Source organism: Ooceraea biroi, chromosome 3 (genome assembly GCF_003672135.1).
Source record: "Ooceraea biroi isolate clonal line C1 chromosome 3, Obir_v5.4, whole genome shotgun sequence".
In the NCBI taxonomy this organism is placed as follows: domain Eukaryota; kingdom Metazoa; phylum Arthropoda; class Insecta; order Hymenoptera; family Formicidae; genus Ooceraea; species Ooceraea biroi.
The window spans coordinates 10,102,571-10,121,436 of record NC_039508.1 but is presented as its reverse complement, the minus strand read 5'-3'; the positions used below and the strand labels follow the sequence as shown (position 1 = coordinate 10,121,436).

Below are 18,866 nucleotides of genomic sequence, written 5' to 3'. Positions count from 1 at the left end.
CTCGCACGCGCGGCTCCGCCAAGCTGCGAGCAGAGCCTCGAGCCCATTTATTTTGCACGAAGGATAATCCCGTCGCGTGCAAGGTGCGATTCGAGCAAGCACAAAATGACGAAGCGACGAGTAACGATAATAAACTGGCCAGTCGGCGCGTGTAATCCCGTAAAAGCCGCAGCGTTCCTTCCGCGGGATTACAGCGGGCTAACAAAGTGACTCGAAAGGATTTGTGACTCACGTTGCTCGTCGCCATGTCCATACATGAGAGAAACGTTACGTGAAATTAACGATCCCCCGTAAATGTTTAACGGTCGATGGCGCTCGGACGCTTCATAATCAATTTGTAGCGACGAATTAAAGATCGGCGTCATTGGAGGACAGCGGATCGCGCCCGTGCGCTATAATTAATTGTAGAAAGTGTTCCGTGAGCTGGCCACTTTTACCGCTTGTAATCGGCGATGGGGTCTTGAGGTCGCAAGCCAAGCATTTCCTGTTGCCTTCAGTGGCAACGAGAAAAAGAAATTGCCGTTCGATAACCGCGAGGTCATCGGTTGGTACAACGCGAATTAAGCGATTTCCGAAAGACATGATGTAGTGCAATGGTCAGTTTGTGCATTACGTAAACGTTATAACGAGGAACATCTCTTTCGTGGCAAAAATTCTTATGTAGAGTTTATAACTTCTCTGTGTTTCGGAAATTTGCGTCACGCTTTGATCATATCACCTAACGCAATCTCATTGTGTCTCCTAAAATTTATGACTGACCCATTAGTGGCGTGTACCATACCACTCATACCATAGCAGTTCGTCTCATGATTTAATGCGACTAAACGGTATGCGTCTGATTTACTTCGAGAAGCTCCGGGGGCGAGCAGGAATCTAGCGCTCACAGGACAATCACATGTTTTTACCGCCGCGGTAAATTCCGTTTTATAGGAAACGCGGCATCCTCAAGGCATCGTAAATATAATTTACTAGAACGATCGCACACGCGTGGTGCGGTCGCGCTGAAGTGCTAACGTTCGAAATGGGTTTATGGCCTTCGTCGGTGACGACAAAACGAGCAGTTTCGTCTCTCTGCGTGGCATGCCTCTTCTTCTTCCTCCTCGCGCGATTACGCGCGGGACCGATAATAATGAAGCAGCGTTTCTCGCAGCGATAAATGGGCCACGGATAAAAATACGCGGCATTGCACACGCGGAATATCAGCCGCGAGAGAAGCGTGAGCGAGGCACGGCAGAAAATAGATTTTTGGGATTTCAGAGTGCATTTCGCGCGGCATCGGCCTAATGTTGCAGCCGGGCGGACTTTCGAAACCCTTCCGCCGAAGCGACGGAAATAAAATCAGCCGGATGACGTCCCGACGGCGACGGCGACGACGGCGAGGACGACGTCCTCGGTGACAAATCGAGTTGGATCTCTGATGAGGTCCGTCAGACAAGGTTCACGCCGCTGTAAGGCGGAATTGCGAAACTATTTTTGTGCCGCTAATTATTTCCTCCGGTGGCCCCGCGCGCGTTGTTATTAATAAAACATTTCTGAAGGAAACGTGCGCGTTACGATACGCTTTTAGGAGAGCCGCACGGATCGAGTCTACGTACACGATACAAGTTATTCGAGAGATATGTCAGTTATTAAACTGTCACATTTCTCATAAGATCCGAGCACTGCATCTGCGACACTCTGAGAAAAGCCTGACTGAGAGATTCAAAGCGTGATTCCCGCTTCCTGGACAGGAAGCGTGAGCGGTCCCCCCGGTGCCACTGTGCAAACCGTACGAGGTGTTGCATGGTGAAACCAGGTCCATTGTCATGTAGCGAGGATCACGTGAGGTCGCACACACTCTCTCGGTGTCGGCCGATGTATGTGCCCCACGTGGAAACAACAAAGGCGTCAAGTTTCGTAACGAGAAGCGATGTCGGTCCCATTGTTAGAAAGCCAACCATCTTCGGCGTGCACGGAAAGACGCCCATTTTGGCTTAGTCACCTTATGGGAGCTCGACGAGATACCATAAAGCAAGAAAGAAAGAAAGAAAGAAAGAAAGAGATAAGAAAGAGAGAGAGAGAAAGAGGGAGTTGCAGGGGTCACCGTGTCATTTCTCCTCGGTGACGGAGCAACGAGGGCAACTCATGATGGACAGGTCGATGGGGAAGATGGATAACAGCGGAACGAAAAGCTCTGGGATGCGTGAACGGCGATAACGGCTTTCCGGGCCAACGTGAACCGAACGATAAATTGAAACCTTCACTCGTGACGTAAAACTGCGATAAGTATTTGGCATCATGGAGGAGCTGACAGGAATATAAAGTACCCATTCAGTCTACGGATGTACGAGATCAATTATATGCTCTACGAACGCCGTAAAAACGTTCAAACTTTCGAGCTTCTCGACCATTGGATTTCCAATCGCACGATGCAAATCGCACAGACGCGGTCACGCACATCCGACACATTCCCTCGGAAAGAGCGTCCCTCCAGAATCGCGCTTCGACGTCTCTTCAATTTCTATCCCTACATCATGTCTCTACGTATCCTCCCCGATATTTCCCCATCATCGCCAGGTATTACGTCACGCCTCGGAAGGGCGAGATGGCAAGGACTATGCATTTACGTCGCGGAGGATCGACACAGGCGATAGGCGCTCGCCGGCATCCTCTCGGAGGAGGATGCACCTTTCGTAATGCATCGCGCGAAGCTCTCCCTTGGTGCATAAGTTCCACACGCGATTATCGTTCGCGCACGGCACTTACGCCGCTCTCGCACGCTCGCATGCACGTATCTGCGTTTCCGTTCCGGCGCGTTACTGCAAGAGACGTGACGATACCCCATACGTGAGTTATTTCCGCGCGGCACTCAACGAGCCGTGTCGCCCGGCCGTGTGTACGCGCCGACGTCACTTCCGTCTAAGCAGGTTGAACAAACCTCCGCACGTTGTTCTTCAGCGAGGCCTCTGAACGCGCGATGGACATCCGTGATACACGATCGAATACGCACGTCCCTCCGAGGAAACTCGTTGCGTAAGGACTGAGAGTTTGGCCGAACATCCCCGACGAGCGTCCCACTAAAACGTTTTACATGATACCTCGTTCGCGTATGTAATTGATATTTAATTTGCCGCACGTTTATAATACGTTCGATTGTATTATAGATACATGTCTGCAATGCGCGCTGTTATTATTTTACGCTACATAGAATTTAATTATACGTGCGATAAAGCACTCGAGATTTTTCGATACAACGAGCAGCCTGCGCCTCGACCGTCTCACGAGAGATACGATTGCGCCACGAAAGAAGGAAATAGCCGATGCTGGACGATGCCGAGCAAAAAGAGGTCGTGGCTACAAATTCAATGACGACCAGTTGATACGTTACTAACCGCAGAGCCTACATTCGATAGCTCGATACCAAAAGAAACGACTAGTACGGCGCACCGTACGATGGCTCATTACTGAATCACGATTGTCAATGAAGAAATCCATGGTGCAGCCGCGATTGCATGTCGCCGCGAATCGATGAGAATCCCGGAAATGTCGGTCTCTTCTACTTCTTTCGCTGGCGTCTCGTTTGCAAGTACGACGATAACATACTTTCGAATCGAGAATTTTAAGTGGCGGAATCGACAATGCACATAAGGAGCGCGGCCAGTTTTTGCCGCACAATCGTTCGTGTACGATCCTCGGCCAAGTTTCTCGAAATGCAACAGTGAACGGCAAAGAGCATCCCGTATACGTAAAGTGCGCATATCGATGACGGTATTCTATTCTCGGTAGCATTTAAAATCTATTTTCAGCAGGATTTATTTTTTCGTAATTTTGTAATTTTCTCAGAGAGAGAGAACAAGTTATTTATATTATCCACCTTAGCAAGCTCCTAAAATTATCGAAGCAGTAAACCCCGATATTCAATATGTCTTTCCTCACACGTTTTTTGTTAAGTTGCTGGAAAGTTAAGTTTAGTGTCGATATGTAACACGAAGAGAGAATTTTTGTCACGTACCACCCAGAGCGAACGAAAGCATCCGAAAATCTGGGTCATCGCGCTCTATGATGGTTCTAAATTTGGGCCGTACGACCAACGCGGCTTACCGCCGTAGGAGCTTGCGGTCTACCGCGACCAATGACACTCGATTTGCAGCGGCCTAACGAATACGAATGGCCCGTCATTGTGCAGAACGCGCATCGCGAAATTCAATTAGTTTCACGTCGAAAAACCGCTTGGTCCAACAGAAACCGCAGCGATATGCATCATTCATTAAGACGTCCGTCTGCAGCCTAATTTCAAGAGAAATTTGAGAAAGAAATTTGAAGAAATGAACAATAAAAATTACAGAGATGAAACGGTACACGTACGCGGTAGTCATTAGATTTTTCCGCAAATTCCTCGCGAATGCTCGCGAGTGCGATAATACCCCCGTCACGCCTCACTAATCCCGAGCATCTCCATCATCACCTCCATCGTCGCTTGCTTCCGGTATCATTAACTAACAAGCGCTCGAGGGATGCCCTAACGGTGAGTAAATCCTCGTTTGCGAGAACCAGCTCGCCCAGTTGATCGATCGATCATCCCAATCGCGGAGGAGTATTAGACGGCATTCGTTTCAGCGATAATTCTCCACAATAGGCATACACTCGGACCGGTATTGTATGTGTGATTACACATTGTTTTGAAATTGAGTATATATTTCTTTGTCGTGGAACGGAGAAAATATCTCGTATCGATTGCTTGGAGTCCGATACGAACGTCTTTACGTTGCACAACTTCGGAGGAACGTCGTTGTCGCCGAGGTTCACGCACGACGTCGCGCAGTCTGCTGGGTCTCTCGGTCGTTTCTCCTACAGCTTCTCTCTCGACTCTCTCGCGAGAGAGAAATCATCTCGTGACGCTCCGCTCTCGTCCCTTTGCCCGGGGCGATGCGTGACACTTGTTTAACGCGCGTGACGTGTCCACGGGAAACTGTGTAAATGTTTCCGAGGAAAAGCATAAAAACGGGGGGGAAAATGAAGGCTGCGGTCTTTTTATTGTCATGCGTTATCATCGGAGCGTCACTCATTAGACGTTTTGTGCGTGTGCGTATACGCATGGAGTAGAATCGCAGAGTGCGAAATCCAGTATGAAGAAAAACGACAAGCCCAGCGTCTACATTTGAATTTCAACGTGAAAGTGATTCCGCCACGTGCGAAAGATCAGGATTGCAAAAATGTGATGCAAAGCGTGATTAGTGAGAGCTTGAAATTAGGTCACGGTTGACTTCCCGTATCCTACTAATCGTAGATTGAGCTTGGAACATGTTGAGCGCGTCAAGATCGAAAAGGTTCGCTTCTCCAACGGCACACCCGGCATTTTTTCAAACGCTAAAGGAAACAAGTTTCTGGCATGGCTGTGAACAACGGTATCCGGAACTCGTTGGTTTCAGTTTCTCTCCCCGTTACAAATCGCGGCGACGACCAGCAACGAGATCGCGACTTAGCAATGACAAAATTTTCACGCGTCAGGCTTTTAATCCGACACGGACACGTCGATCGCATTAAACCGCGACGTGACGCAATCACTCGCTACGGCCATCGGTTGATTCGAGCAAACTCACGGTATCTCCGGTCTTCATCACGGTGTGACTTACGCTAATTGGCTTCTGAACGGTCTGATGGAAATTTATGGTAATACGTCAACTGACCGCGGTCGCATGCGCTGAGCAGTCGTAATAACTGCACCACGCGTTGCAAATAAAGCATTGCAATTTGATGGCGACTACCACCGTAGTCGTGACCGAGTGCGTGTGGTCGAGCAAGGGTCTCTTGATACATCTAGAAAGTAGAGAATTATTCATATCTTCACTTTGACCTGCGACAGCTCGATGAACAAGAGTCCACGTTTCTTTCCCCGGTATGCTTGAGTCGTTGGATGTCTCAATTACGTCGACAAGTAGTACATCAATCCCACCAGTAGGGACTGACTGGTACGTATCAATTTCCTGATAATCAATGATAAACTGATCGATAATACATATGTTCAACTAGTAACCTTCTGAAAAATGAATTGCGGATCATGCGGATCCCGTTACGCCTGGAATTACCAGCTCGGTTAAAAGTTGGGACAATTTTCTCGGTATTCCCTTTTCCGGTGAGTGTGAGAACGGCGATTATGCCGTTGCAGGTGCGCCGCATAAACGCGTAGCAACGCGCGGTGGTCCATTAAAAACTAGATCTACGCCGGGCGTGCAACGCGCGTCCAGATCGTTATAACGGTGCAGCATAGAAATGCGCATATGCACGAGCGTGACAAGCGGACATTTATTCCGCGCTAATGACCGTTTCCTGTCGTACGATTTCTACGGTATGCCACCATAGAAACGCGCTCGGTCCCGCTCGGCTCGATCGCCCCGATAAGGAGCTCCCAGGTCAAGAGAACTCTCGTGTTGCGCACCGACATCCCGTTCAAACGATCGTCGTCGTCATCGTCGTCTCCCCCGGCCGAGGATGTGTACTTTCTACATAGAGATCGCATTCGCAGAAGAAATGACACGCTTTCGGCGCGGTTCCGACGAATCGGACACGTTAATTACCGAGCACGAGTACCACCTCTCTGTTTTGCTCTTACGCGATGCGTGGCACGCCTAAGCCAGGCTGTCATAACTGGATTAATTTTCATGCAGGATGCGATGTTTGTTTATTGCATGTATTGCGAGAAATTACATGGATCAACAATATCTCATATCAAAGAAACAATTGTTAACACGGAAAAGCGCCAATTTCCAAATAAATGATCGCCAGGCTCGAGTTGCAGACCAATCGAAAGGCCGGAAGACGAGACACACGCTTCAATTATGCGTTCGCGTGACACGCTGTAATTATGAAGTCGCGTTTGGCAAAATGTACCTCGATCTGCGCACCAAACATATTTTTCTGAATGTATTTACAATTTGCCTTACGCTCTACACCGGCTGTTGCGCCGAGGGAAAAAGTGCCCGGCGGAGATACCGGTATCGCCGCGGCAGAAACGTTCAAACGGGGCAGTCAGGTTCGTTCGCGCGAATTTATGGCAACCGGTTTGCGCGATCGACGGAGGAATGTCGGCTGTCAATTCGCACGAGAGAGACGCGTTGTCGTCGTTGCCGCTTCGTTCCCCGTCGACAATCCGCGGTACTTTTCAAAAGAGCCAGCAACGAAGTAACCGCGGAAAAACCACGGATGATAATCGAGTGTCAGAGGAAAATAGAATGACGATCATTTGCGAGATGTGGAGAACTTGAAATGGGAAAAATGATTTCGAATAGAACAAGGTAAACTGAAGAAACGTTACAGCTGTTGTCAACCCTCTGTTAACGCAGCGTTACGAATTCCTGAGTAAGGACCGTGGAATTATTACGGCCATACTCCTGCCAATGGCATGGCTACAACACGCAGGTGCAACGTGCAACCGTGCCGCGCAGTCTGCCAGCGCGGCATTCTCCGTGGTTGCGTGTACCGAACCAGTTTCCAGGTTTTACGCACCGGCGAAGTCGACGCCGGCAACCCGGGTGCGCACATATAATTACGGGTATCACCACTCCTCCTCATCGCCGTACGTACGCGTTCTGAATGCAAGAGCGTCTGTATAATGTCGACAGGAAAGAAAAAGCATCGTGTAGAGGAAAAAGAGGAAATCGGCGAGAAAGAGGGCATACGTAAAAAGAAATAAAGAAGGATCGATGCAGGAAGAGCGACAGAGAGAGAGAAAGAGACGATTGTAAGGAAAAACCACTTGAGATGAATGACAGAAGAGCAGATGAGAAATATGTATGAATGGAAAAAGTTGGAATCGCAGGAATAGAGACAGTATGGATGTGTATGCAGAGAGAAATCTGTGTAGAAATATGGAAGTGACAAAGCAAAGCAAAAGAACAGACGGAAATTGAAACGAGCAAAACGTCAGATATGGAAAAGTAAAAGGAAGCCAGATCTCTTGGACCTTTCTTTGTAAGATTCGCTGCGCGAGTTCGGACCTGATAGCTTCAAGATCGATTTGCTCCTGTTTTCTTTCCCTAAATGGCTCAATTTGATGCCTGCTTTGCGCAGCTATTTAACGCCGGCAATTTTCAAGAACCAGAACAAAGTAGGCCACGAAAACGAAACGTGGTCAATAATACGGTAGCCGTTTAAATCGACCCAATTGCCGCAAATTGCCACTGTCGTTGATTCGACAAATACGGGGATCGCGCGAGAGATCTCATTCTGGTGGTCAGTCTCCGGGCGTGGAGAGCGAAAGCTTTTATTAATAACAATTGCGGGGTAGGGAGATGAACGAAAACAGCACGGTCCTCTTACGAAAGCGGAAAGCCGCCCAATACATCCGACAGCGAAAGTCCCGGATGTCTACTACTCGTCTACACGGATGTACACGCGCGTCCAAATTAAGTTACGCGTGACGCTCGCGTATAAATTATTCCTATAAAACGCATCAGTCATTCTTCCGCTTTCTCTTCCCCGCGCGCGGTGCCGATCTGACCGCGAGGCGATTCTTTCGCGTTTAACTCTGGAACTCTCTTGGTGTAAGTAATACATTTTACTGTCGCTGAAAAGTGTCAAGCTACGCTAAAGTTGCTTCGCGAACATTGATCTTTGATCTCCAAACAATCCGTCAACGAACTTCTTCGTTCAAGTCGATTCTTGACAGACAGAGTGAGAATATGTTTCAACGGCAAGAGTAACCAATGCGGAAAATGCGAAAAATGAACGAAACCACTTACGCAATTATACAATTGTGATGATTCTACACCGGATTATGCTACAATGCGCATAGTGAGCGGGACTTGATCACGATTCATTCGTGAAGAATGTCCGTCCATTCAGTCATGAACAATGTTACGTGTCACTTCCTTGTATCGATCAATCGGACGTTTCGCAAAGCGTGTCCGTGGCTCGCAAAATGGTTTCACGAGATCGTCAACGCCGGAGGGTGCCGCTTCTCCTTTTGCTTTCGTAAGGCCTTCGATTCGGTAGGAGATCATTACGTTTCACGTATGCACGCCTCATTACGACCAGCTTTCACCCGGTAAACGCATACATCGGTCAGTGCTTTCCATCCGGAGTGCAAGGTCGGCATCATCCGAAATTCCTTGTACGGTATATGGATAAAAATTTTTGATATTACGAAAATGCAGACGAATGAGAAGTTTATTGTCATTTCCATTTCACGTTCGTCGTTTTACACGATGAAAAGACATTAAGCTAAGTGCCGAATTTTCATTATCACCAAGCTTCTTTCGGCGTGTCAGCGTGCTGCTGCGTCACACCCTGTTCTGACGTTTGTAAACTGATCTTACCTAATACATTACGAGGACTATGTAAGCGTAATATCTTCTACGTGGCGAAGGTGAGAGCAATTTAGCAGTCTAAAACAGGCGAATAAAATTACCTGGCTCGCGCGAGGATCAATGGGCCTTGGATGCGAACTAGGTCAATGCGATAATAAAATAGTAAGACATAGGCAGAAAATAAGCCATCGCACCAACTTGGCGATTCTTTTAATATCACATCAGCCATGATCTACGTGTATAATACTTTCTGGTCGATATATTTCGATTAATCTCGACGCTTTCAGTGGCCTCAAATACTCTCTAAACGCTTCGTTAGTCCTCAACTCGATCCCACAGCTGCTGACTGATTTTACATTTTCACAATTTTTCTAAACTATTAGGTCTTTGTAAGCATTCCTTGTTGTGTCTCTTCGTGAAGAATATTTACAAGTGTTTCAATTAAAGCAAATCGTAAGCAAACTCTCCGTCAGAGTTACGTAAAACACCGATCTCGTCCGACATACGCGAGCAAAGTGCTCGAAACGGCTCTCCGCTTAAAAAGGCAACAATCCGGCAATGGTCTAATCGACCTCGGGATTCTCGCGAGTCATCATAGTTACAAATTTGGCAAGACTTTCGTGCACGGCAATCAGACACGCTTCGCGCAAATATCCATCCGTATTGAACGCGAGCGCATAAAATGCGCTTTCTCCCCATCTAAGGACATTTGCTTGAAAAATGCTCGCGTCAGTTTTTTTCTTTAGCGATCCGTTTTTCAACATCGCCAGAGATAAATTTTCTATTTATTAAACACACAACCGTGTGACGACGCGCGATCTGCACCGGCTTCCGGTGAGAGTTTGCCACTTGTCGCAGCTGCTGCCGGCAACTAAGCGCGTGCACGTATGTACGTGCGTATGGCAGCCCTTTATGGGCGTGAAAGTCGTCGATCATATGGAGAACCCTGGTATTATCTATCTATCGCTTATCTTCAAGTTTTTTCAAGTGTCAGCTGCGATCGATCTCGATGACACAAGATAGTCCTCACTTGGCAGGACACGTTATGCAGCATAAACAGAGTCGCGTTTTTATACAGGCGCCTTTTTATTTTAGTAGCAGGATATTTTTAACAAGCTTGAAGGTAATTTTTCCTTAGCGAAAGAACACCTTTTTTATAGCTACTCCAATTAGCATTTATTACATATCCGTCACAAGATACCGTCTAGCAAATTTGAGGAACGTACTCTGCATCACGAATCGTGACCTCGACCATTGCAAAACGTGACTCGAGAACACGGTTACAATATATATATATGTATCTCACTGTAGAAAAATTTCTATACAAACGGTCGCATAATAGCCCATTTTTGACCCGTCACGCGCGATAGAGCAAACTCTAAGGAGTTTATCGATATTGCAGCCGACAACCGATCAATCCATTAAATTCCGCTTCTCAAAAATGAGATTGACACACGATACGCGAATTAAAATCGGTATGCGATATCTACAAAGACACAATCAATTTGCCATAATCTTTTAGAGTATCATTGCGCTTTACATTACGTACACGAGAGCCCAAGCGATTCGGCGATCGACGATCGCACGATTTCATCCATACGATCTCGGTCGAGTCGGATCGTATAATTGATTTAGGTTTTCGTCGAAACGCTTTTAACTCTGATTTGCAATGTACGCTCCTTCATGGCGTTACGGTGAATGCTTCCTGCTCGAGCGGGCCAATAATACTCCCACTCGGCAATTCGCACAGAGAGATTGATCTTTACGATCACTGCCGGCACGTAGATCCACCGTGTTTATTTCGGATCAGCTGAATTTCATCCACGTGGCTCGCGATAATAAAACCAGAGCGGCATGATTATAGGTCATCGCACCGCTGCACTTAATTGTGATAAAATGAAAGAAAAATTTTGATTTGCAAATAAATATGCATCCGCAATGACGAGAATCGTCTCCATGTTGTCGTATTGTTATCGCTACGTTGCAATAATTTACGGCGATCGTTACGTTAATTAATAATAAATACAAGGGGGAGAGGGGAGGGATGATATACAAGAGAAATTCAAGAGCGTCAAACTGCTACGTGTATCGCTATCTGTGGCCAGACATCATTATGATAACACTCAATTGCCCACTCACTCCACCAGGCACGCTTTCCACAATAATTAACTGCATATTTATCCCTGTCACGTGACGACCGTTAATTGCTATTCCGTTCGTCTGTCCTCTCTTCCATGAATAGTCGCAAGAATAGTATGGATGCCTTCGTCCAGCATAACAATGACCATATGTCGAACGTCACACGAATGTGTCATAAGAGACAATGTACAGCTCAAATATCGACACGATTCATCAAGAGAGAATATCGATGAGATTACGTCATATAAATACATATGTATAGTACGTACACTCAATCATTTTTGATCTATTTTGTTATACAGCAAATATTACCTACAGCAAACTGTTTGCTCAATTTATATTTCAAAGTAATTTAATAAGCCACGAGAGATAGAGATATTCATTAATTTTATGTGACAGTACTGAGAAAATTTTGTTAATATAACATTCATTAATTTTATTATGATCACAAGATTCTCAGAAATATTAGGTAGCTACCCTTGTCCCGAGAACCCTCTCTAACTGATCCTGTCTGGCTCTGATCCGGTCTGGCATTTCCGTCTCGAGATCTCCTTTCAAGTCTCATCGTCTTTTCAGGAACTCTCGAGAGAGTGCTCAGAAGATATTACGATGCGATTTGGAGAAAGATTTAAAGATCTGAAGAGAAGAGATAACTTTACAAAAAAAAATAAAACAAGAAAAAAGAAAAAGGGAAAAGAATGATCAGTATCGAAATTATTCTTACAAATCTCTTTACACTTGGGACGAGAGTTACGTAAAATACAAAAGTCGATTAATTAGATCCGATAAAAGTAAGATCTAATTCCAATAAGATTAATTAGATTTTCATTGGAATGCTTCCACCACAGCTTCGTCGCATCTCCATCGCTTGTCTGCTCCATGGAATGCCTCGTGTTTCTACGTAGTAATTCAAGCAATCTGCTGTGTACTCACGCTTTTGCTGTGGCTCGTGCTATGGTGCGTGTGATGCGTGTCGAGTTTCATAGTGGCGCAGCGATTAAGGGCGTGCAATCGCCGGAAAAGGCTCTGCAGTGAGTCGGCCTCGAGGAAAGGGTGGTCCTTGGCTACACCGGATACGTCTATCGGGAACTGGTAGTCTAAAACACGAAGCAATCGGACAATTATCAATCTCGAGTTTGTAACTGACATGTTGAAATAAAATAAAATATCATGGGCTTACATTTACGTATCTGCATAAATGAAAAATGCATCATGATGAAATTTGATAACGTATAAAAACATATAAAAAGCATTCGCTGCAGGTTCGATTTTTTCATTTGACGCGACAGCAGTCAGGGTCATTTGATGATCGAATGCACACAAGCGTATGTTGTGAATAGGCCAAGCCCATGTCCACTTAGCCTGCGGGCATTAATCCGCCCCGTAGACCCGAAGGCCCATCATGTGTTGACTATGTACCATATTGTTGCGCGGTTTCGCTCCTCCACCATTTCTCTCGGGTAAAACATTTTGCAATACTTTTGTAATTGAAAAGGCAATGGAAAAGGTCATTCTTTCAGCCAAGATTAAAATTATTATTCTCTCCCTCTCGACGATAAATGTTTAGTTCTTTTTACGCTGTCCAGAATTTTTTTGTAAATACATGGTGATGGTGGTCACTCGTAAAAGTTCTGAATGTTTCTGTCACGACTTGCGCAACGGTGACCTAGATCTCTTAAACCAGATCTCGGATCTATGATCTCTAACCGAGATCGCGGGATCAATCCTCCTGCTCTCGAAGTAGAACGATCTTTCAATAATCGCAACAAACGTGTGTTTATTGTATTAAAAATAATAAAATAACAATAAAAGGATACTTTTTCTTATATAGCAAGATATTATTAATCCACCTATATATATATATATATATATATATATATATATATAGCTATATTCATGCGTAAGATGCTAAAGAGAGATTGTTGCAATGCTCGTTTATGGAGATAAAGATTTCTCGTAAACAAGCTCGGTAATTAAAACAAATTTCGTCGATTATGAGAACTATATGCTTTCGCGTACATCAGATACGTTCATTTTCACTTATTAAAGCGAACATAAAAGTAATCAATGCTTTTAAGCGGCCCCCGATGTTACTTGATAGCGGATAAATCAACCAATTATTCATTTTATGGGGATGAACGTTACACTCCATTTCTTCCTCGAAACGCGTAAACATCCATGCACATACGGCACTCGTTTCAACATTTCCTGATGCCGCACACAACTAGGAGGATTTTGCAATACCGATTTCACTCATTGACACCAATACGTAATCACGGTACCATCGACAAACATTTATTTTGGCAGCAGTATCCTTTTCTCCTGTATTTCTCAAATTAAAATAAATCGACGGACTGTGGCAGACAGAATTGAATTCGCGAGGCATTGTGCCATTGTCGCGAGACAGAAAAATTCACCGTGCCGGCGACTTGATAAATCTATCCGACGGCGTATCGAGTCAAGAACGGCCGTGTGATCGATCAGATTGCGTCCTTAATTTATCACGCCGATCGTCAGACACGACACCCACATTCGGTCGCGTCGCTGGAATTCCACGAAGGATGCGATCTGTCGGAATCCTCCGTAGCCGACACGACCCGCCGGTGCATAATATCCTTGCGATCGCACGCGAGTGTGTATGCGGACGCATGTGTGCACGTCGCGTGATTCCCGTGCTCGTATTCGATGGGCGGTATCGGTATCGGTATTTATATCGCGCCTTGCGCCGACCGACTCGGGTTCAACTGGGTCAATTAGCTACTATTCATAGTATGCTTCGATCGCGAGAGCTCGCCTGAGTTATGATCAATCGTGCCCGTTGTACGTGGTCCATCGGTACGCGCGTGTATGTATCGGTGCGTGCGTATGTGTATGCGTGAGTCTTGACATGTCCAAGTTTGCACGCGCGCGTGCATAAACCCACTCGTATGCCAGACCTGCCGATGAATCGGAGCTGTTAGTGTAGAGCCGATAGCTTAGAAGCCTCTACTTGTGTGCTCCAGCACACAAAGATCATAACGCTTTTTAGGGAGAGAGAGACAGAGAGAGAAAGAGAGAGAGTAAACAGTTTACATTCACGAGTCTAAAAATTTAACAAGACTCTGATGGCAACTTGGAGAGATCTCAACGTAGCCATTCATGGATCATGGAGGATTTCACTAGTTATACGCGAACACAAACGTATAATATCTCTTATGCTAAAGATATGTTTTTGCGAAAGAAACGTCACGCAAAGGCATTACCGCGGCAAAGGGTATGTACGCTCCATTGTGGTTTAGGGTAAACCGTGCCGTTTACCAAGCCGCGCCATTCCTTCTCCCCGCATTTGGCATCTGGGTCGTTGCAGTGCATATCGGTTGCATTGCTCGGAACATGTTTGCAGGTCACGGTGGTGGACGGAACAGCGGCTCTCGCTCACGAATTAAATTAAACTTTTATAAGACCGCTTGTCTCCCACGCGGTCGCAAAAAGTGAAAGTCCATGCCGTCTCGTAAGTTCCTCTCATGCCTAGTATCCTAATTGCTTGCGCCGACATTATGTAATTATCGATAGCACCGTCGTTGTACCGCTGTTAGTATTAGATAATTGGAGTGAATGCGTTGATATAACACGATCAATATCGATCGTTCTTGATCCTTAATTATCGCGCCGCCGATAAACGTGCACGGTCACACAACACGTATCTGTTTCACTCTGGGATATTTTGCTTGAAAAACTGAAAAAAAAAAATAATCGAAGGAATAGCCTCAGGTGCTTGTATCGAAATATCACGGCAGACGGAGTCGCAACATGTGTTACAAATAAATTTTCTAACGCTTGATTATACCGAGGAATAATCAGTATAATTTAACGCCAACAGATGAATCGGTTCCTGTCAAAGTGACTCGACTAGCAACGGTTGCTCAACATTGCGCCAGATGTTTTCAAGCACTCGATGGATATCGGTCACATTCGCGGTGCGGTCTCTTCGGGGGTGTAAAGACAGACTTGCGGTTCGGCGAGCCCCCCGTTTGGCCGGCTTCGTGCCATTCTTCTTCCCGCTTTTGGCATGTAGGTCGCTGCATCGCGCGTTGCAATGTCTCCTGTCCAGCTGCATTGCACCGCGACATGTTTATGGGAACCTCGACCCGAGCAACGGTCAGCTCTACTGACTCACCGTGCGAAGCCTAACGTCGTTCGAGAATCGCGTTTCTAACGAGTCAAGTACAACGACTCCGACCAACAAATCAAACGAGACGCGCGCGTTGCGCCTCACGTTGCCTTGGCGGTATTAATTTATCGCGACGATTAAACGTTGCACGTGCGCGCGCGTATTCACGCCAGCTTCGAGAATGAAGGCTGCATTTCGACCCCTTTAGCGATGCGCACCACGTCGGAATTATTGGAACGATACGACTCTCGAGAGCAAATTTTTCCTACGCTATTCTTCTTCTCCTATCCGAACGTCTAATTAAAGGCATCGTGGATTATCGATGAGTCGGGGCGTGGGATTTCATGAAGGAGAAATTCGTCGAGGCGTTTGGTCAGTTAATGGCTAAATGTTTCTCGCATGGTTAACGCGTCAGCGGACTTATTATTAGCAACAACCAAGGAATTGTTAACTTTGAGCTGCAGCGTTTCAATTTTCCACGAATTTAGATTTTCCATGGAATTGCACCCTCATCGGGGTGTAAATAAATCGTGAATAAACGTGCATGAATTACACGAGGGACTTCGTTTTGTGCAGACTGCTGTACAAAATTTAATGAAATATCATTAATTATGAAATAATTAATATAGTATGATCAATATTCATTACTAATGACGCTCGTATTTACACATATCGCAACATTTAAAATAAATGAAAAATAGTTGCTTTTTATTGTGAGTCGCAAGCATGTGTGGAAGTAAATAAAGAAGGGATTAGATAAAAATAATCTAAGGTAGCCACGCTGTCTTATCTGTGCAAACTCTGAAATTCCTCAAGATGTGCGTCAGCGGCGAAGAGAATGCAACCCTTAACACTGCATCAACCTCGTTGCTCGACATTTGCCCCCGTGATGATCGAGCGACGCCAACCAGACGCGATGATAACTTACAAATTGCTTGCTCATTATTACGAAACCAATAAATCCATCGTATTCGCCGCAGTCATGACAAACAATGAGTAAATAATCGAGCGCGTGCAGTCAGTCGGCGAGTAAATGCGTAAGCGTGCGTAATTGCGTCACGCCAGTACCAAAAATTACTGCGTCCTAATGTGGTCGCGATGCGATTGGCATGCGATCGCATTGGCGAATGCTATTTGTTTACGACTTGATCGTTGCTTAGCGAAACGATACTAGTGCTACTCTTTTGCGAAATTTGATTTCTCCGCCAGCGAAGCATTCCCGATTCGATTGCACAAATATGCTCGCATGCGTGACGCGTTGTATGCATTAAATTGCGCATAAACTACGTTCCAAATATTTTCTGAACGTGGACTGCAGTATTTTTCACAAAAGTCAAATAACAGCTGCGATGAATTATTGTGATTATTACAATAATATTTTCACGTAACGTTGCAGTTAAAATATGATTGAATAACGCAATATCGAAAATTGTCATATTAATTAATGAAAATAAATTTTCCATTTAAATGCGCTTTGCATCATGCTTTAATCGGCTACTTATCCTTATGGCGAAGAAGCTTATTAAAATAATTGCGCATGGATTATCAAGAGCTATTCTAGCGCGAATTTGTGAAACACCGGTGAAAATTCATCAATTATATCGTAATATAATTATGGTCACATCCATAGTTGAAGGATATTAGATGTGTAAATGTCATAATGCGATATCGTCAAATGTCATTGCGGAATAGCCAGCTGTTCATCGCGCAAACATTACCTCGCTTTATAGTGAAGTGTCATTTCATTAACGCACGGCATCAAACCTCCGACAAACCCCAACGCAATTGATAAAATTGAAAAAATACCTAGCTATCGAGTACATCTGCATGAAACGAATAGAATTTTCGTTAATAAAACATTTAAACAAGAGACATAAAAAGCACTTGCTTTCCGCTACGATTTTAAATTTTGAATCTTTTTAGATAATTTTTTAATGATAATTTAATAATGTCATACAAAATTTTTCTCGTCAATATTCATGATTATTGAAGTTTTTGCAGCTTGTACCTGCCTTTAAATCACTGAATCCACACTGAATAACTCATGATCAAACCGAGATTCAATCGCGTGATTCCACCTTGTCTCCGATTAAGCAACTTTTTCCATGGCGACGTCATCATTTAAAATTGGATTCGTATATCAGTGTCGGTACCTGTCGTGAATTTTGATACGCCTTTACGTAATAGTCGCGCGAGAAGAGACTCGAATCGCGGCCAGTATTGATATACGGAAGGATCTCCGTTGCAGACTCGTCGATGCCGATACTAATGAAGGACGGGCATTTTTATTCGCTGCCGTACTATAATTACGCCCATGGACCATGGCGGTATGACATAAGATCATCCTTTTAGATACGGATGACTTCACTCGCGATTATTGCGCTGCGGGCAAACTAATCATCGCGATTTCTGTACGATCCCACGGATCGTCGTTGCGGTCGATACAAACCAATAGGCATCTCAGTTCTGTGTAAAAGAAACCGTGATTTTTCCATGGCCCAGAAGTCTTTTCGACATGAACCATAATGCGATAGTGACGTTGCTATTTTTGCGATTTGTAACGTCACATATTGCTCGAGCAAGATAATATAAATAATATAAATTCATCACGTTTGCGTGAATGGTTAACGAGACCTAGGAAAACGTTCCTTAAAGAGGTTTCGACGGGACCGCTTACAAAATTCGCGAATTTTACTGCTCAAGCTGGACTCGTTGCGAAATTTTCAATCCTGACCGGCAATCCCGGCCCGAAATGTTGCGACATTATTGCCCGATGGAGCGTGCAGTGCTCGGCGCGAGAACAAAATGTCGAGCACACACGAGTCAAGATAAGATAAAGGCTGTAAAACCGCGTTTGTGGACGAAATAAATTGCAAAAGGCGTAAATCAAGCGAGATCGATCGGCGATTAACGTGTCGCCGCCCTATTTACCTTTCATGTCTCCGCTGCGGCAGTGTCGGCACATTCGTGGCTGCAACGGCCTTCGTAGCTCTATGGAAACGGACAGAGTGTCCTTCTCACTGTCACACGAACGTGAAGAATCCAGTGCAGCTCATGGCTACCGGCCGTTTCTAATCTCTCATCCACACAATCATGGTAGTCCGATCGATCGATCCGCTTCCGCTCGCACTTACGGGCGCGCAACTTGCACAAGCGCGCCTTCCCAGTTACTCCTGGATCCAGCGATTAATCGCGATTAGAGATAGATCTCTCTCCGCGATTCCGTGGTTTCGCGGTTTATGCGGCGATGAAACGGCCAACGGTGTACGTACGAAGCTTTACGAAGAACGGGA

General features: G+C 45.4%; 1 protein-coding gene across 2 annotated transcripts in view; it reads right to left on the bottom strand.

The window, feature by feature from the left end:
- The window catches only part of LOC105276868 (rho GTPase-activating protein 7), a 163,422-nt gene that overhangs the window by 6,076 nt on the left and 138,480 nt on the right, over positions 1–18,866 (bottom strand). For both annotated transcript variants that reach the window (XM_011334844.3, XM_011334846.3), the window contains exon 10: positions 12,357–12,520. In XM_011334844.3, coding sequence (XP_011333146.2) covers positions 12,357–12,520 — 164 coding nt within the window. The remainder of the gene's footprint in view (positions 1–12,356; positions 12,521–18,866) is intronic.